General features: G+C 35.5%; 1 protein-coding gene across 1 annotated transcript in view; it reads left to right on the top strand.

Moving 5' to 3' along the window:
* The window catches only part of LOC105825952 (zinc finger protein 420-like), a 40,750-nt gene that overhangs the window by 19,287 nt on the left and 464 nt on the right, over positions 1-20,999 (top strand). The window contains exons 2-4 of the mRNA XM_012663853.1: positions 4,619-4,741; positions 10,474-10,542; positions 19,607-20,890. Coding sequence (XP_012519307.1) covers positions 4,619-4,741; positions 10,474-10,542; positions 19,607-20,890 — 1,476 coding nt within the window. The remainder of the gene's footprint in view (positions 1-4,618; positions 4,742-10,473; positions 10,543-19,606; positions 20,891-20,999) is intronic.

Below are 20,999 nucleotides of genomic sequence, written 5' to 3'. Positions count from 1 at the left end.
CAAGTCCCCAGCCTCTCTAAGAACTAAATTTCTAGCTCCAAAATAAATCCAAGTCTTTAGCTTCTTCAGGATGCCTTAGATCCTTTCCATGAGGGGATCTTTCCTCCAGCTTCCTTCTGCTCACTGTAACACCCAAGAATACAGAGCCAGGTTGATCCCACCTGACACCTGCTTATAATATCTGGCCCCCACCTGGGATTCACCAGACAGGGCCAGATGTTGAACTGAGGATATACAGAAAATCTAGGGAGACATTTTCTGTATTGAGACGAGATCAACATAGATATCTTAAAGCCCCATTTCTGGAGTGGGGACTTCTGAATTTTTCTGATCTTGGCCAGTGAGCTGCTATAGTTGTGTGAGGGGTTTCTGGTGTGAACAGAATCTGACGGCAGAATCTGTAAGTGTAAACAAGCACCTGAGCAGCCAGAGGGCGGGGCCACAAAACATCCATTGCCCTGACCACAACAATACCTGCCTATACACGGTGTTACTGGGTATTAGGGCATTCTTGTCCTTCCTCTTACCCCAGAGTTAACTGATCATGGATAGGTAATAGCACACAGCTGATCCAGGGTCAGCTGCTTCACCAGGGCAGGTTTATTCTCTCTTCTGACCCACAGTCAGCCTGAGTTTCTCCTGCCTGGGTCACCATGGGGCCATCAGCCTAATGTCACTAGGGACTCTCTTACCAGGACCTTGGAGACTTTGACATTTTGGGGATATCCTGTGCAGAATGGGCTCAGACAGACAACAGGATTTAGTTCTAATTCCATCTGAGAGGGAGAGAAATGAGTGATCTGGGCATTATTTCTCCCCTCACAGAAGAAATCTCCTTGGTTGGTGCCCAGATGGGAGTTGTTCCGGTGTCTTGGTCCTTGGGTAAATAGCAAGGAGGAGGTCTGGAGATGCAAACTGATGGATAAATCAATTGCCCTCATTTTGTCTGGTCATGAGAAAACCAGAGGAAGCAGTCATGGTCTTTAATGTCCAGAAACTTTCAGTCTAGAAACAATGTGTCAGTGGTTGCACTTAGCATCTTGCATTCAGTACCAAGAAGGCAGGTATTCAGGGGACTTGGGCTTCATTTGTACCATGTCCCTTATGTTGTTGTCACCACTGAAGGGCAGTTCATGGATAGAAGAGTTATTATTATGTTTATTATTTCTTTTTTTTTTTTTCATTTCAGCATATTATGGGGGTACAGATGGTTAGGTTACGTATGTTGCCCTTGTCCCTCCCCCTCCCCCCATATGTTTATTATTTCTGTTGCTTTTATCTTGTTAATATTAAGCTTATAATTTTTCTGGAAAACCCTATGAGTTTGTGTTAAATAGCTTGTCATTCATTGTATGTTACAAAATAGATAAGAATAGGGTTTAAAAAATTAAAATCAGGCCAGATATGGTGGCTCACACCTATAATCCTAGCACTCTGGGAGATGGGAGGATTGTTTAGCTAAGGAGTTCAAGACTAGCCTGAGCAAGAGGGAGAACATGTCTCTACTAAAAAGGGAAAAATTAGATGGATATCATGGTGTGTGCCTGTAGTCCCAGCTACTTGGGTGGCTGAGGAAAGAGAATCGCTTGAGCCCTGGCATTTGAGGTTGCAGTGAGCTATGATGACTCCACTATACTCTACCCAGGGCAACAGAGTGAGACTGTGTCTCAAATAATAATAACAATAATAATAATAATAATAAAATATATAAATAAAATCAAACAAACTCTGGGAGTGAAATTTCTCTTGGGCAGGCTTAGGAAAGACAGAACTGAAAACAAACCAGAAGCATAGAAATGAGAAGTCTCAGGTCTGCTCCCTGTACCAGTCCTGCCCAGATCCACCTTATTCTGAGCCTGGTGTAAGTCTGGCCCCATCCTGGAATCTCCCCTCATAGAACTGACTAGAAGAAATTAGACTTTTGGGTGCCTGCTCCTGCTGTTTTTCCAAATCTAGTGCTCACAAGGTTTTAAAACACAAAAGCAGATAAATGGGAACAAAGGACTATATCTTTTGGGGCCTTAATTTTTTTCTCGTTAAAACCTGTGTTTCTAGAGACATCCCACCTAGCTACCTGTAGTTGTTCTACAAGTTATAAAAAGGTAAATATAAACATAACAATAAAAAATCCTTCTGAACTACACTTCACCCTTTTCTGTATTGCTCCTCTCTGTATTTAGGTTTTACTTTATGTATTTTCTTCTTAAAATCAACTGATAGGGGAAAAAAGAGAAATACATAGACCAGGTCTTTTATCTGAATCCTGCTTGGAATTTGGGGACATTTAGTACCTGACCCCCAGGGTATTATTATGAAGATCAGCTCACACACTGTGATGTCCCCAATACAGAGCTCTGTACCATACTTGTGAGCACATGGCACCTGCTCAGTAAACACTGCATTAACACACGTGTACATGTTGTTTTACAAATGTAGACTCACTCAGACATTGCTGCCTTCTCCAGCCTTCTGTAAACTTTAACTGGCCAGCAAGGAATGTGAACTTTCAGGATAGTGTTTGTGTTGTGATAAGAGTGTTGGGTGTAAGGGACTCTTGTGTGCAGTGCCTGCTATCTGTAGCTGAGTGCTATTGATAATGGGTCTAGGGAGAGCATCATCCCCATTAAGAGGGACTTGTTATAAAAGCCAATTCATAGACCCTTTCCAAACCTGCTGAACCACATTACTTAAAGTGGGGCCTGCAATCCCCAAAAATTTATATGCACATTGAAGCTTGAGAGACAAGACTTAGCTAAGAGGTTCTCAGCCCAGACTTCCAGTTAAGATCACATGGCCAATTTAAAGACATACAATTACCTGTGCCCTCCCCCACAGATTCTATTTTCTGTGATTAGATTCAGATTATGATTTAATTTTTCCCACTCATGTCACAGTGGTAATTATGGTCCATCTGTGATCATTGACACCTCATACCAATTTGTCCCATTACACCTGATGGTAACTTTATTCACTTGGTTAAGGTGTTCTCTGCAAGATTGCTTCACTATAAAGTTTGTTCTTTTTCTATTTGTCATTAATGATATCTTGGGGGAATTTACTGAGTAGTGTGTTTAAACAGTCACATATAATGCAAAAACTCCCTTCTTTTTAGTTTCTACTTCGTCATAGCTTACTTTGGAGAATAAAGGCTCTCATATTTGTTGACTGAGATACTACTTTTGAAATTGGTAGATTTAAAACAGTCATGCCTCAGTCCTGTATGTTTCCATTTTATTCTCACCTCATGTCAGAAACACATGCTTCTTTATTCTCTGTATTTTCAGAGAAAAGGAAGAAGAATTAACATGTAAGTACAATGTTAAGCATCTTAAAACTTGAAAATGTAACAGAGCACATAGAATAAATGAAACAAATTGAAAAAATGGCTCAGGAACAATAGCTGTTATTTTAGTTTATATTATTGTGTGTGGTGGTCTCCATAGTTTATCTAAAAATCATCAACAGAGATCTATAATTTTTTTACAATTAAATATATTTCTTTAAACAAAAATATTCTACTCTATCACATTTAATATGTAGATAGTTACCATTTCTATGTATTTGTGTGCATAAAATGTAACATTATTTTATCAATTTTGTGTTGCTGTCTTCTTAACTTGTTTTCATTATGCTTCTCAGTTAAGAAATCTGAACATTCTGTTGGGGTTGTCTCTGTATTTTGGGGTGCATTACCTTTGAGTTAAATTCTAAGTCAGATAAATTGGGGTAAAACCCAGGCTCTACTCTTTACTGGATAATTGGCAAAATATTGTCATAAAATAAAAATACTGTTATTTTTCTTATAAATTATTTTTGTGGTTTTAAGCATTAATATATGAAAAACTGGTAGAATGACATCTAGTGTCAGTAAATGTTCAAAAGGGATTGCTGCTATTCTTGCTGTTATGTTATAATTTGTATATTTCGTGAAACTCTCAATTCTGTGTCATCCATAAATTCTTCCCTCTGTGTTCTGCCTCTGCTGTTCAAAAGTGTGGCTTTTAGACGTGAGGCATTGGCATCACCAGTCAGCTTGTTAGAAATGCAGAATCACAGGCCTCACACAGATCTCCCAAATCAGCATCTGCATTGTAACAAGATCTGCAGTTCATTGGTGTACCCAATGAAATTTGACAAATATGCTTCTCACTCACCATGACTTTCCATCTGAGGAATAGACACAACTGATTCTGTATGATGTAAATATAGCACTCAAAAATGTATATTCCTGTGGTGATGCTTTAGTTTTATATTTTATATTCTATATAAGCATAGTATCTACACTAATTTTGTGGATGTTATGTCATTTTTCTTCCACAGAGGTAGAGAATGCCTTAAGGAATATTAGTGTGTCACAGTATAATTCAGGTCACTCATATATGTTAGAGCCAGTACTCTTAACTGCCTCATTTTATCTTGGGTCAAATTAAGAACTCTGCCCATGGCCACTTGTTCATTTGTTTATTTATTTATTTTTGATTTTTTTTTTCAGAGACTGTTGACATTCAGTTATGTGACTGTAGAATTCTCTCTGGAGGAGTGGGAATACATGGACCCTAATAACTCTGCCCATGGCTATGTGGTCAATGTGTTATTTATTGATTTATTTTTATTTCAGGAACTGTTGACATTCAGGGATGTGGCCATAGAATTCTCTCCAGAGGAGTGGGAATGCCTGGACCCTGCTCAGCAGAATTTGTATAGGGATGTGATGTCAGAGAACTACAGAAACCTGGTCTCTGTGGGTGAGAATAACTTACCTCTAGAATATCTATTATACCATAAGGGTTTTATTTGTTTTCTTTGCAGAATGTGTCTTGGGAGCTTGAGCTTTGTATGAATGAGTTTCAGATTCTTGTTTTCAGGAAAAATAATTGGAGGATTGTTAATGTACAAAAAAAAATCTTTATGCTTAACGTCATTATTTACCTTCTTTCTTGAGGTAATTTGTAGGTTTCACTGTATTTTAGTGGTGATTCTAGAAATTCAGTGATATAAAATATTGTTGTCTTTACCTTAAAATCCAGTTCTTTTTTATTTGTGATTCAGTCATACTTGAAAGTGAAGCACAGGATCCACAAATTTAAAATGCTTCCTAAATATTCTACAGGTGCTGTTGGAAAATAGTACTTAAATAATTTTCTAGAATCTTCTATAATATTCTGTCTTCTCTACTGAGGACAATGCTAAGTTGAAAATTGAAGAATCCCAAGCAAAATTCATGGTTTTTTTCCTAATAAAATAGAATTGCTGTCTCTAAGCTGGACTTGGTCACATTTTTTAAACAAATGAAGAGCCCTGGAATGTGAGGAGAGAGGCAACAGTAGCCAAACACCCAGATAGGTGGAAGTGAATGAAGCAGATGACACAGGTGATAGGTCCAAAGGACAAGGAGGAAGCCAGATCTTAAAGTGTGGATTAAGAAGCTCTGGCACAATGAAACAAATTTTTGAGAAGCCTAGATTTATTTCACTTCCTCTCATAGAAAAATAATCTTTCTCATGCTTTTATATTATCTGGGGATTGATTCTCCTTAAGATTGTGAAAAATACTATCTGAGGCTTCCCTTTTCCCTTCAGTGATCTTCCATGAAATTCACAGTGAAAGCCAAAGTCCTCTCCTTGGCCTGTGAGGGCCTACATGATCCACTCATCCATTCCCTTGGGGTCCTGGGAAAATGTGTGCATATTTCTGACTACCTCTATGTTAACCCATTTTTTAAGTTCTGTTTTTGCCCCATGTCAGAACTGTGTGAACATAGTGGTGGACATAGTGATATTTGGTTCAGAAATCCCAGAAATACTTTAGATAGATATGAAATATTTTCTGTTTTATTAATTTCCAGTGCTATGGAGCTTTCAAAGGTGATAATACAGAAATTAATTCCCTGTAATTTCATCAGAGTAGAAAACATCCCCTTTAAGTAAATATTAAATTACATAATGAATATTTAATTAGCTATTTAATTTTAAAATATTTATTTAAAAATTCTAATCATATATTTTACATTAACAGTTTCTTCTTCCTAGCCTGAACTAGAAATTTAAACTGTATATGCACAGTTTCCACATGTGTATAATAGTTTAATGTACTACTTTCCATATAGAGTTCTTAACTAAAAATTGTTTATGGGGAGCTTAGAACATTGTCCAGCATATGCTAACATTGTGACTGTTACCTTATATCTTAATAATTACCATTTTATAATTCTGTTTGGTTGAGTATACAGCTTACCGAGAATGTTTCCTCTATGTTTATTCATTTGCATGTTTATTTTTTTTTCTTCCTGACATGTGCATTTAATTTTACAAATATAAATTTTGTTTTTGAGATGTACATCTTGGTGATTTGATATATGTATACATTATATAATAACACAATGAACTTAACACATCCATCATTTCACAGAGTTGCCAAATTTTGGTGGGTGAGAACACTTAAGGTCTAGTCTCTTCATCTACTTAAGAGAGTATTACTTAATCTCAAGCATACAATATGGTACTGTTAACTATATTCACAATGTTGTACATTATTGAAAGGACTGTTGGTCTTGCTAGCAAAATAACAGCTAAAAATCCATTCTATAAACTCTCACTCTCTCTCTCTCTCTCTCTCTCTCTCTCTCTCTCTCTCTCTCTCTCTGTGCTGATAGGCGGCACCCTGCCAGGTTCTGTTTTCACAACATCTAATAATAAAAGGAGCCCAACAGACAAAAAGGAAATATAAATCTTTCTCTTTACATTCACCAGCTCACTGTCTTTTAGAATTTATAGCCTCAAGGAGTTCCTGAGGAGTCCTGAGTGGACAGCAGGAGGGACAAACTCCAGGTCTCAGTTTCCTGCCTAAAACCAAACCTCAGGGGCAAGATCACATCCCCAGCGATAAGTCTGACTACATTTCAGAGATAACCAAGTCTCCAGAAAGAAACAAACATAAAAGCACAAGACAGACAAGCTGACATCTCACAGCTGCCTCCTGCTAATTATTCCACGGCCACTTCTATTTCAACTGACAACAATCACAATTTTTTTCCCTCTCTCTTGGTCCCCATGAAAACCAGTTTCTTGGCGTTGGCACAGGTACCTCCCTTGTCTTTTGGGCACTTCGCCATACAACTCCCCTCTCACTTTTTCCCTTTTCTCTTGCTCACTTTTTCACTCTATTTCTTTCCTCCTAAAAGATAAAATAAATTTTATACTTATATATCCTAAGCTTTGTCTGAAGAAATCTTTCTCTAAACCCATGTACATTAGCTCTTCACCTGAACAATTATATCCCCAGAATTTATTCATCTTGTAAATGAAAGTTTGTACTCTTTGACAAATATCTCCCCATTTTTACCACTCCCCAGTGTTGGCACCCACCATTCTCCTCTCTACTTCTGTGATCTCTACTTGTTTACATTCCACCAGTAGCTCATATCATACAGTAATTTATTTCTCTATTTTATTTCAGTTACCATAATTCCCACCTGGTTCCTCCATCCATGTTGTCACAAATGGCAGTATTTCCTTTTTGTCTTATGGCTGCACAATACTCTACTATATATTGTGAATAATCTGCTATAAATATAGGAGAGCAGGTATCTCTTTCTATTGCTGGTTTTATTTCCTTTAGATGTATACCCAGAAGTGAGATGGAAGAATTGTATGGTATTTCTGTTTTTAATATTTGAGGAGCCTCCATACTGCTTTCCATAATGGCTGGATCAATTTACATTCCCCCTGACATTGTAGAAGAGTTGCCTTTTCTCCTCACCTTTGCCAACATTTATTATCGCTTGACTTTTTTATAATAGTCATTAAAAGAAGTGTGAGGTAATATCTCATTGTGGTTTTACTTGCATTTTCATGATGTGTAATTATGTTGAGAATCTTTTCATAAACCTATTTGCCACTTTTATGTCTTCTTTGGAGAAATATCTACTCGGGTTCTTTGCACATTTTAAGTCAGATTTACTTTTTTTTTTTTTTTTGCTATTGAGTTGAGATCCCTATATATTTTAAGTATTACATTTATCAGATATATGTTCTCCCAATTCTTATGTTGCTCTTTTATGTGTTTTGTTTTTTTTTTTCTTTTGCTGTGCAGAAACTTTTTAGTTTGATGTAGTCTTACTTGTTTTTGGTTTTTGCTTTTGTTGCTTGTAGTTTTTTGGTGTGATATAAAAAAAAATATATTACCAAGTTAATATCAAAGAGATTGTTCCCTATGCTTTCTTCTAGAAGTTATATAGTTTCTGGTTTTACATTTAATGTTAATCCATTTTTAGTAAATTTTTGCATATAGTATGAATGTACAATTTAATTCTTATACATAGGGATAGCTCCTTTTTATCATCATTGATTGAAGAGACTATGCTTTCTTTTTTGTGTATCTTGGTGCCCTTGTCAAAAACTGGTTGACTGTATACTCATGGGTTTATTTCTGCTTTCTCTAATCTTTTCCGTTGGTATTTGTCTGTTTTTATGTCACTACCATACTCTTGGTTAGTATAGCTTTGTGATAGTTTGAAATCAAGAAGACTCCAGCTTTGTTCTTGCTCAAGATTTTGTTGGCTATTTGGAGTCATTTGTGGTTTCATGGAAATTTTTGAATTCTTTACTATTTCTATGAAAAATGCCATTGGAATTTTAATAGGGATTGTAGATTGCTTTGTACAGTATGGACATTTTATATTAGTTATTCCAATTTATGAACAAGGAATATCTTTTCATTTATTTGCATCTTCTTTCATTACATTCATTAATGTCAGATTTTACTGAACAGATCTTTTCACCTGTTTTGTCAAATTGAGTCTTAAGAATTTTATAGTATTTAATTCCATCGTAACTGGGATTGTTTTCTTAACTTTTTTCACAGATAATTTGTTGTTATTATATAGAAACGCAACTGAGTTTATTTGTTTTTTTTTTTGAGACAGAGTCTCATTCTGTTGCCTGGGCTAGAGTGCCGTGGCGTCAGCCTAGCTCACAGCAACCTCAAACTCCTGGGCTCAAGCAATCCTCCTGCCTCAGCCTCCCAAGTAGCTGGGACTACAGGCATGTGCCACCATGCCAGGCTAATTTTATATATATATATTTTTTTAGTTGTCTAGCTAATTTCTTTCTATATTTTTTTTAGTAGAGACAGGGTCTTGCTCTTGCTCAGGCTGGTCTCAAACTCCTGAGGTCAAAGGATACGCCCGCCTCAGCCTCCCAGAGTGCTAGGATTACAGGCGTGAGGCACTGTGCCCGGCCTGCAACTGAGTTTTGAATGTTGATTTTATGACCTACAACTTTAGTGAATGGGTTTAGTAGTTCTTGCAGAACGGGGGATGGACACAGAAAGAAACACACAGACACACATAAGACGTACAAGACTGCAGTGGTCAATTCCACCAGTCGTTTTATTTGTATACTTTTTCTATGTCTGGCAGCTACTTCCTGGTACGTGACTACCTTGGGCGCCTTGAGGAAAACACATTGTCATTCCTTCCAGACGATTGCTCAAGGGAAGCAGATGTTTGCATCTTAACTTCTTTATCTCATTACCATATGCAGGACAATGAGACGCCTTGGCTTGTTTGCAAGACCCCAGGCGCTTGGTTATCTGTCATAAAGCTGTCCATCATGAGGAATAGTTCTGTTTGTTCAACAGGCCGTATCCGGACCTATTGTCCTCTGGCCCCAAGGAGAGCACATCCAGTTTCGCTGACTCTGGGTTTAAGCCAATTTTTACCCAGGGACGGTCCCGACAGTTCTAACTTTCTTTGATATAATCTTTGTAGTTCTCTCTATATATGATCTCTTCATCTACAGACAGAGAGAATTTTACTTCTTCATTTCTGATTTGAATGATTTTTGTTTCTTTTTCTTACCTAATTGCTCTGGCTTGATCTTCCAGTACTACGTTGAATAAAAGTGTGAGATTGGGTTTCTTTCTCTTGTTTCTGATACCAGAGAAAATCTTTTAACATTTCACTGTTGAAGATAATGGTAACTGAAGGCTTGTTATATAAGACCTTTATTATGTTAAGGTAGATATCTCTGTATGTATATTGTTTCAAGTTTTTATTATAAATGTGTATTGAATTTTGTCCAATGCTTTTAATAAATCAGTTGAGATAATCGTATGATTTCCATCTTTTCTGTTTTTGCATTATATCATTTTTATTGATTCGTGTATGTTGAAACATCCTTGCATCCCAAGTGTAAATTCTACTTGTTCGTGGTGTATGACCTTTTTTTTTTTGAGACAGAGTCTCACTGTGTTGCCCGGGGTAGAGTGCCGTGGCGTCATCCTAGCTCACAGCAACCTCAAACTCCTGGGCTCAAGCGATCCTCCTGCCTCAGCCTCCCGAGTAGCTGGGACTACAGGCATGCGCCACCATGCCCGGCTAATTTTTTCTATATATTTTTAGTGGTCCAATTTATTTCTTTCTAATTTTAGTAGAGACGGGGTCTCGCTCTTGCTCAGGCTGGTTTCGAACTCCTGAGCTCAAACAATCCGCCCGCCTCGGCCTCCCAGAGAGCTAGGATTACAGGCGTGAGCCACCGCGCCCAGCCTGTATGATCTTTTTAATGTGTTGATAAATTTGCTTTCTAGTATTTTGTTGAGAATTTCTGCTTGTATCTTCATCAGAGATAATGGTTCAGGCTTTTCTTTCTTGTAGTGACTTTCTTCTGATTTATCCAATATGTTGTCATATAATTGTTCACATTATGGTCTTATTATACTTTGTATTTCTGTGATATCAGTTCTAATGTCTCCTCTTTTCTATGTATTTTTAGTTGTCCGATTAATTTCTTTCTATGCCAAAAGTTTGTCAATTCTGTTTTCTTTAAAAAACTCAACTATTGGTTACTTTGATCTTTTCTATTGTTTTTCTAGTTTTTATTTATAATATTTTTTATCTAATTATTATTATTTTCTTTATTATGCTAACATTGGGATTATTTTATTCCTACTGTTTAAGTTCCTTGGCTATTAAAGATAGGTTATTTCAGAACTTTTTCTCTTAATGTCAAAAGTTGTCATTATAAACTTAATAATGCTTTTGTTGCATTCTAGAAGTATTCGTTCATTGGTGGTGCTTCGAATTTCATTTGCTTTGGATTTCTTCTTTGACCCATGGGTTACTCAGGGGCATGTTTTTTTATTATCCACATATTTGTGAATTTCCCAATTTTTCTTGTGCTATTGATTTCCAGTTTGATTAATATACCATTGTGATCTGAAAGAAAAACTTAATATACTTTTAATCTTCTTGAATTTGAAAAGACTTTTTTTTTGTCCAACATATGCTATATTTAAAGAATATTCCATGTGTTATGGAGTAGAATATGTATTCTCATAATATTGGATGGAATGTTATATCTGTGTCTGTTAGTTCTCTTTGGTCTATAGTGTTTTACAAGTGCACTCTTTTCTTATTAATTTTCTGAATAACCTATCCATTGTTTTAAGTAGGGTAGTGAAATCCCCTTTATTATTGTATTTCTGTCTATTTCTCCCTACAGTTCTGTTAATGTTCACTTTATATATTTAGGAGCTGTGTTGCATGCATATGTAGGTAGGTTTAATTGTGTACCCTCTTGGAAAATCAACCTCTTTGTAATTATATAGTGAATGATTTTTATTTTTGTGACAGATTTTTCCTAGAAGTGTATTTTGTACAACATAAGTATAACCATTCCTGCCCTCTTTTGTTTATAATTTGTATGGGATATTGTTTTCCATCCCTTCACTTTTAGCCTGTTTGTCCTTAAAAAAAAGTGAGTCTCTTGTAAGCAGCATAATTTTGGATTTGAGTTTTTTAAAAAATCCATTCACCTGCTCTGTTTTATTCCATTTTTGCTACTATGACAAAATACCACAGACTGGATAATTTATAAAGAATAGGAGTTTATTTGGCTCATGATTCTGAAGGCTGGGCAGGGGAAGAACATGGTAGTGGCATCTGGTAAAGAACTTTTTTCCTGAAATACGATATGAAGGAAGGCCGAAGAACTGAGGGAGAGAGAAGGGTGTGCACTAGACAGAGTTTTTTTTTTTTTTTTTTTTTTTTAATAGCAGACCTATGCTCATGATAATTAACACTCCTATGATAAAAAAAGAAAAACCTTATTGGCTCTTTTGCCCTTGTAAGCTAATTACTTCTTAAAGATCCCACTTCTTTTTCTTTGTTTGTTTTCTGACACAGAGTCTCACTCTGTCACCCAGGCTAGAGTGCCATGGCATCAGCCTAGCTCACAGCAACCTCAAACTCCTGGGCTTAAGCAGTCCTCCTGCCTCAGCCTCCTGAGTAGCTGTGACTACTGACATGCACCACCATGCCCAGCTGATTTTTTTTATTTTTGGTAGAGAAGGGGTTTCACTCTTGCTCAGGCTGGTCTCAAACTCCTGACCTCAAGTGATCCTCCTTTCTTGGCCTCCCAGAGTGCTAGGAGTACAGGCATAAGACACCTACCCAACCTGGTCCCACTTCTTAATTCCACCATATGGCAATTAGATTTTACCATAAATTTCAGAGCTCAATCAGTCTGTAGCAGTGTCTTTTCATTGGATAATTTAGTCTCTTTATATGTGAAGTATTTATGTGAGGTAAGGACTTTCTATTGTAATTTTGTTTATTCTATCCATTTTATAGTGTTTTGTTTCTCTGTTAATACTATTTTCTCTTGTTTTTTAACTTTTTTTGCTCCTCCCCCCTGTTTTTTAACTTTCTTGATTTGTTTTTGTTGTTGGTATATGCTTTTATTGATTTCTTTCTCTTTTCTTTTTTTTCCTGTATTTTCCTGGTGTTATTTCAATTGTTTTCCTAATGTTATTACATTATAAGACTTACATACAACACTTGATACTTATAACAGTCTAGCTTAGGTCTAGCTTAAGATAACAGATTACCTTCTTTGTATAGAAAAAATTCAACAGATTTTGTACTTTTTATGTTATACTTTACACCGTTTTGTACTGTGTATCCATTAAATTATTTTAGTCATCTTCATTTTTAATAGTGTTATTTTGTAGTTTTTATTCTAGAGTTAAAAGTGACTTATGCATCATCATTACAGTATTAGAGTATTTTGAATTTTCCATTGTACTTAGTGTCTCCAGTGAGATTTATACTTTTATATGTTTTCATATTGTTAGTTACCATTCTATCATGTCATGTTGAAGAATTCCCTTCAGCATTTCTTGTAAGACAGGTGTAGTAGTGATGAATTTCTTCAACTTTTCTTTTATGGGAATGTCTTGATCTCTTCTTCATTTCTTTTTTTTTTTGAGACAGAGTCTCACTGTGTTGCTCGGGCTAGAGTGCCGTGGCATCATCCTAGCTCACACAACCTCAAACTCCTGGGCTCAAGCGATCCTCCTGCCTCAGCCTCCCAAGTAGCTGGGACTACAGGCATGTGCCACCATGCCCGGCTAATTTTTTCTATGTATTTTTAGTTGTCCGATTAATTTCTTTCTATTTTTAGTAGAGACGGGGTCTCGCTCTTGCTCAGGCTGGTTTCCAACTCCTGAGCTCAAACAATACGCCCGCCTCAGCCTCCCAGAGAGCTAGGATTACAGGCGTGAGCCACCGCGCCCAGCCTCTTCTTCATTTCTACAGGACAGATTTTTCAGATATAGTCTGTTTAGTTGTCAGGGTTTTTTTTTTTTTTTTCTTCATTTAGCACTTTGAATATATGGCCTCACTTCCATCTGACCTCCAAGGTTTCTGCTGAAAAAAATCTGCTAATTTTGTAAAAGTTCTGTTATATTTGAAGACTCTGATCTCTTGCTGTTTTCAATCTTGTCATTTTTCTCTTTGTATTTTTCCAATTATAATGTATACTTACATTATAACGTATTCCCTACTTTAGATATTTTGAATTTAATGAAACCAAATGTCCACATGTTTTTTCTAGATTCGGGGAGTTTTAAGACACTAAATTTAAAATAATCTTTTTTCTCTTTATCCCTCCTTTGAAATTCAAAAATGCATATATTTGTTCACTTAATGATGCACTCTTGGACCCATATCTTTCTTTACTCTTTCATTTTTTTCTTTGTTATTGGCTACTTTCAAATGACCTCTCTTTGAGTTTGCTGAAGTTTTATTCTGAATAATTGAGTCTCCTCTAAAAGCTTTCTCTTACATTTTTCAGTTCTACCTTTGTGTATTTCAGCTGTAGGATTTTTTTATCTTTTGTATTTCTCTATTAAAATTCTCATTTTGTTATGCATTGTTTTATGATTTTTTAAGTTATCTATCTGTGTTCTTTTGTATCTCACTGAGATGAATTCTTTGTCAGCCAGTTCTTAGATCTTCATTTTTTTAGAGATGATTACTGGAGCTTTATTAGTTTCTTTTATTGGTGATTATATCTGCCTGATTTTTATATGGTCTGTATATCCTTGGATTCTGTCTTTGAATCTGAAGGAGCAAACACCTCTTCCAGTCATTATAAACAAGTTTTGGGAGGTAAGTACCTTCTCCTATTGGGTACCTTGGCCTGATGAGATTTTTTCTGAGACTGTAGTTGAGTGAGGTTGGAGTCAAGTCGTATGACTGTTACTAGGTCTGCAGTGGGTTCCATGGTTGGCAGACTTGTTATCAAGACATCAAACAGTCGTGGATCCTGGCTATTCCACGGGAAGACTAAATTTTTTTCAAGATCTTGGTAAGTAGGACTGGTGCTGAGATAAGAAACTGCAGTTGTTTCTGCAAATGCAATACTGTTATGATGTATGTGCACAGGTATGGCTCCTGCTGGGTCTCTGGGAGTTCTCTCACTCGGTCATGAGACAGGTCCTTGGATGGGCAGGACTGACTCCTGATTACAGCTGTGAGGGGCTGGAACTGATGTATAGGGCTTCTGTAGGATACACAACTGACAACAATGTCTTCAGGTCTGTCTCTGGGTCCATGTCATGTCTCCTTCCAATTTTTTGGATGAGCAGGACTGCTTCTAGACTTTGGCTGACATGGACTGGAGCTGGTTAACAAGGCAATTTTAAGATTCACAGTAAGATTTTTGTTAGCAGGCCTCCCTCTATGGAAACAAATGTGTGTACTTCCAGACATATGTTAGATTGAGCTAAACTAGTCCTGGACTGTGGTTGAGGAAAGGTTTCAGTGCCACTTCAAGATCAACTTTCAGATCAATATTGGTGGTTCTACATTCAGGAACACAGATGGATGTTTCTCCCTGATAATCTCTGTGAAGACAGAATTTCACATACAATGGATGAGAAGTGAAAAGGGTGGGTTTTAGGTTGATTCAGTTGCCAAAGATAGGACCACGGTCTGCAGGCATGTTTACCTGAGACACAGGTGGATATGAATCTTCCTGTGTATCTTTGCTGATGGTGCTAGTGGCAGGACCAAGGTTAAATGGGCTATATCTAAGTCTACAGTGGGATATGGTCATTTTTTATTCTGTTGCCAGGACTATTATTGGCAAGTCTGCCACTATGTCATGGTCCAGCTCTCTCAAAATCATCGTCCTTAATTTTGGGCTCCACCAAGGTATCACAGACTCTGACCTGGATCCCAAAACTCCCATAAAGCCTCCCTTGTTTGGGCATGGCTATCACATTATGTTGTGGGGGATATGAGTGAGAGACCTCCTATTCTGTCATTTTCATTATGACATTCTCCTATATGTTTCACTTTCTGAAATGTTATATATCAAATTTGTCCATGTTTGTTAGATTCAAAAGTTCTGAAATAAAATGCTAAATTTACATGTTATGTAAGAAGTAAATCAGATTACTAGTGGGCACTACATATTTATTAAAATGTTTGGTTTTAAGTTCAAGTTTATTGCAGGCAACAAGGGATCATTAAAATTTATATCCAATTTTCTCAGCTTATATTTAAATGATGGTATAATTTAATACTAAATATTTACTTTTTATTTCAGTAATTCACGCAATATTTTACAACATTTATCTTGTTCCTTCATTTGGAAATGTCAAGATTTTCTTAGCTTCCAAAGGCTGTGTTATTGCAATTAGAAAAGAGAAAGAATTAAAGTCATTCAAACTGGAAAGTATGAAGACAAATTGTCCTTGTTTGTAGACAAAATAATCTCATATTTAAAAAAACCTAAGACTATACCACACAAAATAAACTATTGGAATTATTAAAAAATTTGTAAAGTTTCGGAATACCAAATCAACATAAAAAATAGCATTTCTGCACAATAATGGTAAATGACAAAAGAAATTTCAAAATTTTGTAGAAAAGATACAAAAAATAAGTCAGTCCATTTTGAGTTCTTGTTTGTATATAGTACAAGGTAACGTCCAACTTCAATTTGTCCAATTTGGATTTCCAGTATTCCTAACCTTATTTTGTGAAGATACTGTCCTTTCCTCATTGTGATATTTTTGAGCCCTTGCTGAGCATGAGTTGACTATATACATGAGTGTTTACAGAGGCTTTCTAATCTGTTTCATCGTCTGTCTTTATGCAAGTACCACACTGTTTCGAATACTGTAGCTTTGTAATACATTTTGAAATGAGAAAGTATGATGCCTCTAACTTCATTTTTCTCTTCCAATATTGTTTGTTTGATCCTTTGAGATCAAACATCTTTGATCCTTTGAGATTCCGTAGGAATTTCAGAATATTTTAACACTTGTGTAAAAACTTCCATTGGTATTTTGATAGAGATTTCAACAAATCTGGGGATCACTTTGGGTACCATTGACATATTAACAATATTTAGTCTTTTAGCTCTTGAACAAAAGTGTTTTCAAGAGTTTTTTGTTGTTTTTGTTGTTTAATTTCCACATAGTTGTGGACATATGACTTTCCTTTTGGTTTTTATTTCTAATTCTATTATAGTCAGAAATAATATTTTGTGTGATTTCTATATACTTAAATTCATTGAGACTTTTTTTGTGGCTTACCAGGTTGTCTATCTGGCATAATGTGCCATGTGTGCTTAAGAATAGTGTTTATTCTGCTATTGTTGAGTGGGGAGTTCAGTATAAATTCAAGTATAATTAATCTATAGGGTTGTTCAAGTCTTCTGTTTCCTTTTTGTTCTTTTGCCTGTTTATTTCTTTTCATTATTTAAAGTGTTCTATCAGATTATCCTACTATTATTGTGCTGCTCTCTGATTCTTGCTTCAGTTCTATAAAAGGTTGCTTAATATATTTTGGAGCTGTGATGGTCAGTGCATATGTATTAATACTTGTGATAGCTTCCTAATCAATGGACTCTTTTATCATTATATAATGTCTTTTGTTGTCCTTTATGGCAATTTTTGATGTAACATATTTTTCGATGTGAGAGTATTTGACATTGCATTCACTACTATTTTTCAGTTCTTTTCCTTTCCATCCACGTGTGTTCTTACATCTAAATTGAGTCTTTTGTAGAAAGCACAGACTTGGATCTTATTTCTTGAATTTATTCAGACAAAATATGATCGATTTAATTCATTTATATGGAAAGTATATACTGAAAGGGAATGACTATTGCATTTTATTTATTTCTGTAAGTCTTATAGGTATTTTGTTCTTGTTTTCTTTTACTGTCTTTCTTTGTGTTTTGTTGATTTTTGTAGTGACATGTTTTGATTCCTTTCTCATTTCCTTTTGTGTATTTACTACACTCCTGTTAATTTTTTTTTCTCTAAACCCCAGCAGCATTGAGATGTGTATCTGCTGTAGATATTTTCTTTGTGGTTACCATAGATATTAAGTAAAACTTCTGAAAGTTATAACAAACAATTTTAAGCTGAAAACATTAATTCCATTCAAAGTCCCTGCCTTTTTTTTTATCTCCAATGTCATTCTGTTGATATCACAAATTATATATTTTTATATTGTGTATCCATTAACACAAATTTATGGTTATTTAAGGGTTTGTCTTTTCAAATCTATAGCAGAATTATTAATAGAAGTATTTTATCATCATTATGGTAACACAGAATACCAAATTATATATGCATATAATTACATTTTCCATAGAGCGTTATATATGCACATCACCATGTGGCTAATATTTTACATTTCAATGTGAAGAATTGACTGTCTTTAGAAATTTGTGTAGGGTATATCTCTTGAGTATACATTTTTTAAGATTTCTTGATATTTGAAATTTTTTGTTTTTAACGAATTTTTAAAGGACAGTTTTGCCAGAAATAGTGTTCTTGGTTGGTAGTTGTCCTTTTTTCAACATTTTGAATATATCATACTACACCTTTCTGGCCTGCAAGGTTTTTTTTGCTAAAAAATCTGTCGATCATTTTATAGGAGTACCCTGGTACATGCCAAGTACTTTTCGTTTGTTTGTTTTGTTTTTGCTGATTTCAAGATTCCCTTTGTAACTTTTAAATCTTTAATTATAATGTGTCTTGTTTTGGGTCTCTTTTTGTTGTTCCTAGTTAGAGTAGGTTGAGCTTCTTTAAATTTTATGCTATTTTCTCTCTCAAATTTAGAAAATTCTCAGATATTATTTCTTCAGGTAAGCTCTCTACTCATTTTTCTCTCTTCTCTCATTATAGAACTCCCATTAGGAATATTTTGGCATGCTTGATGGTAATATGTCCCTCAGGCTGTCTTCACTTTTCTTCATTTTTTCTTTTTGGTGTCTTGACTATAATTTCAAATGGCCTATTATCAAGCTTGCTGGTTTTTTTTCTGCTATATCAAGTCTAGTGTTGACCCTGTCTAGTCAATCTTTAAATTCAGTTATTTTATTTTTCAGCTCCATACTTTTTTTGTAGTTTTTTTTTTTAGTTTTAATATGTTTGAAATGATCTCATTTTCTTTATGCATTGCTTTCCTCCTTTTATTTAGTTGTCTGTGTTATTGAGCTGATAGGGCATCTTTAAGACAGATATTTTAAATATTTTTAATATTACTTTATAAATCTTCACTTCTTTAGGGTCACTTGAATATTTTTCCTTTTATTGGACTATGTTTCTTAGTTTCTTTGATATATTTTCATTTTTAATGAGATTTGTGTCATTTAAAAAACAACCACCTATGTCATCCTTTAGAGAATGGCTTTGTTGAGGAAAAATTTAGCTCCGTACAGCCATACTACACATTCAGGGCACTTCTCCAAACTGCTGGCAGGATGTGTCTTTTCTGGAGTACTCTGTATATTTTCCCACTAAAATGGTTTGTCTATTTCTTGTTAAAAGCCCTTAATCTTTACCCTCCATAATGAATTCCATATGTTATGCAGTTTCTCTGTTGCTGTAATAGTTATTCATTTTTGTTCTCAGTGAACTCAACATGTCATTTACACTCTATCTGCATTTCTTTTCAGCACTACATGTTAAAGGAAGCAATAACCAGTCTTTTGAAAGCCCCAGAGAAACCCAAGACTTTGGATATAGGATTGGATTCAGTGTTCAGTCAAATATTTCTGATGACTCGAGATTTAAAATTAAAGAGAATATTTCTAAATGTGATCAATTTGATGAGCCCATCATTAAACCCTTATTATTCTTCCACGAACCAATAATACCATCAGATGCCAAAATCTACGACTGTGATCAATCTGGTAAGGTGTTTACCCAATCATCATTGCTTAATCAATATGAGGGAATAGATGATTGGGAAGAACTTTACATATCCAATAAAACTTTAATGTCCTTTATCCAGAACTCTACCCTAAATAATTACCAAGATATTCATGTTGGTGAGAGAATTTATCAATGCAATAAACCTGAAAAAACCTTGAACCAAGTCTCATGCTCTACAAAATATCAGAAAGCTCAATATCCAGAGATCCAGTATAAATGTAAAAAATGTGAGAAAGTCTTTCATCAATGTTTAAAGCTTATTAGCCATGAGGATATCCATATTCAAGAGTATTCCTACAAGTGTAATGAATGTGAAGAAGCTTTTGTTGAGTCAGGGAAACATTCTCAAAATAAGGGAATTCATATTGGAGAAAACTCACACAGACCTTATAAATGTGAGAAAGTCTTTAGTCAGTCATCCAATCTAAGAAAACATAACATAATCCATACTGAAGAAAACCCCTACAGATGTAAAGAATATGGCAAATCCTTTAACCAGAGTTCACAGCTTGAAGAACTTCAAAACATTTATACCGAGTATGAATCCTACATATGTAAAGAATGTGGCAAAACCTTTACTCAGTATTCAGTCCTTCAACAACATCAGAGAATTCATATTGGAGAAAAACTGTACAAATGTGAAGAATGTGGCATATCCTTTACCCAGTCAGCAAGCCTTAGAATACATCAGGTAGTTCATACTGGAGAAAAACCCTTCAAATGTAAAGAATGTGGCAAAGCCTTCACTCGGTTTTCAAATCTTAGACGACATCAGAAAATTCATACTGGAGAGAAACCCTACAAATGTGAAGAATGTGGCATATTCTTTACCCGATTGGCAAGCCTTAGAAGACATCAAGTAGTTCATACTGGAGAAAAACCCTACAAGTGCGAAGAATGTGGCATATCATTTACTGAGTCAGCAAGCCTTAGAAAACATCAGGTAGTTCATACTGGAGAAAAACCCTACAAATGTGAAGAATGTGGTAAATCCTTTAGCCATAATTCATACCTTACTAAACATCAGAGAATTCATACTGGAGAAAAACCCTACAAATGCGAAGAATGTGGCAAAGCTTTTACCCAGTCAGCAAGCCTTAGAATACATCAGGTAGTTCATACTGGAAAGAAACCCTACAAATGTGAAGAATGTGGCATATCCTTTACCCAGTCAGCAAGCCTTAGACTACATCAGGGAATTCATACAGGAGAGAAACCCTACAAATGTGAAGAATGTGGTATATCCTTTACCCGATTGGCAAGCCTTAGAAGACATCAGAGAATTCATACTGGAGAAAAACCCTACAAATGTGAAGAATGTTGCATATCCTTTACCCAGTCAGCAAGCCTTAGAATACATCAGGTAGTTCATACTGGAGAGAAACCCTACAAATGTAAAGAATGTGGCAAAGCTTTCACTCGGTTTTCAAATCTTAGACGACATCAGAAAATTCATACTGAAGAGAAACCCT

Source organism: Propithecus coquereli, unplaced genomic scaffold (genome assembly GCF_000956105.1).
Source record: "Propithecus coquereli isolate 6110/MARCELLA unplaced genomic scaffold, Pcoq_1.0 Scaffold838, whole genome shotgun sequence".
NCBI lineage: Eukaryota > Metazoa > Chordata > Mammalia > Primates > Indriidae > Propithecus > Propithecus coquereli.
Note: the sequence above shows the minus strand (reverse complement) of the source record. Positions and strands in the feature narration are given on the sequence as shown.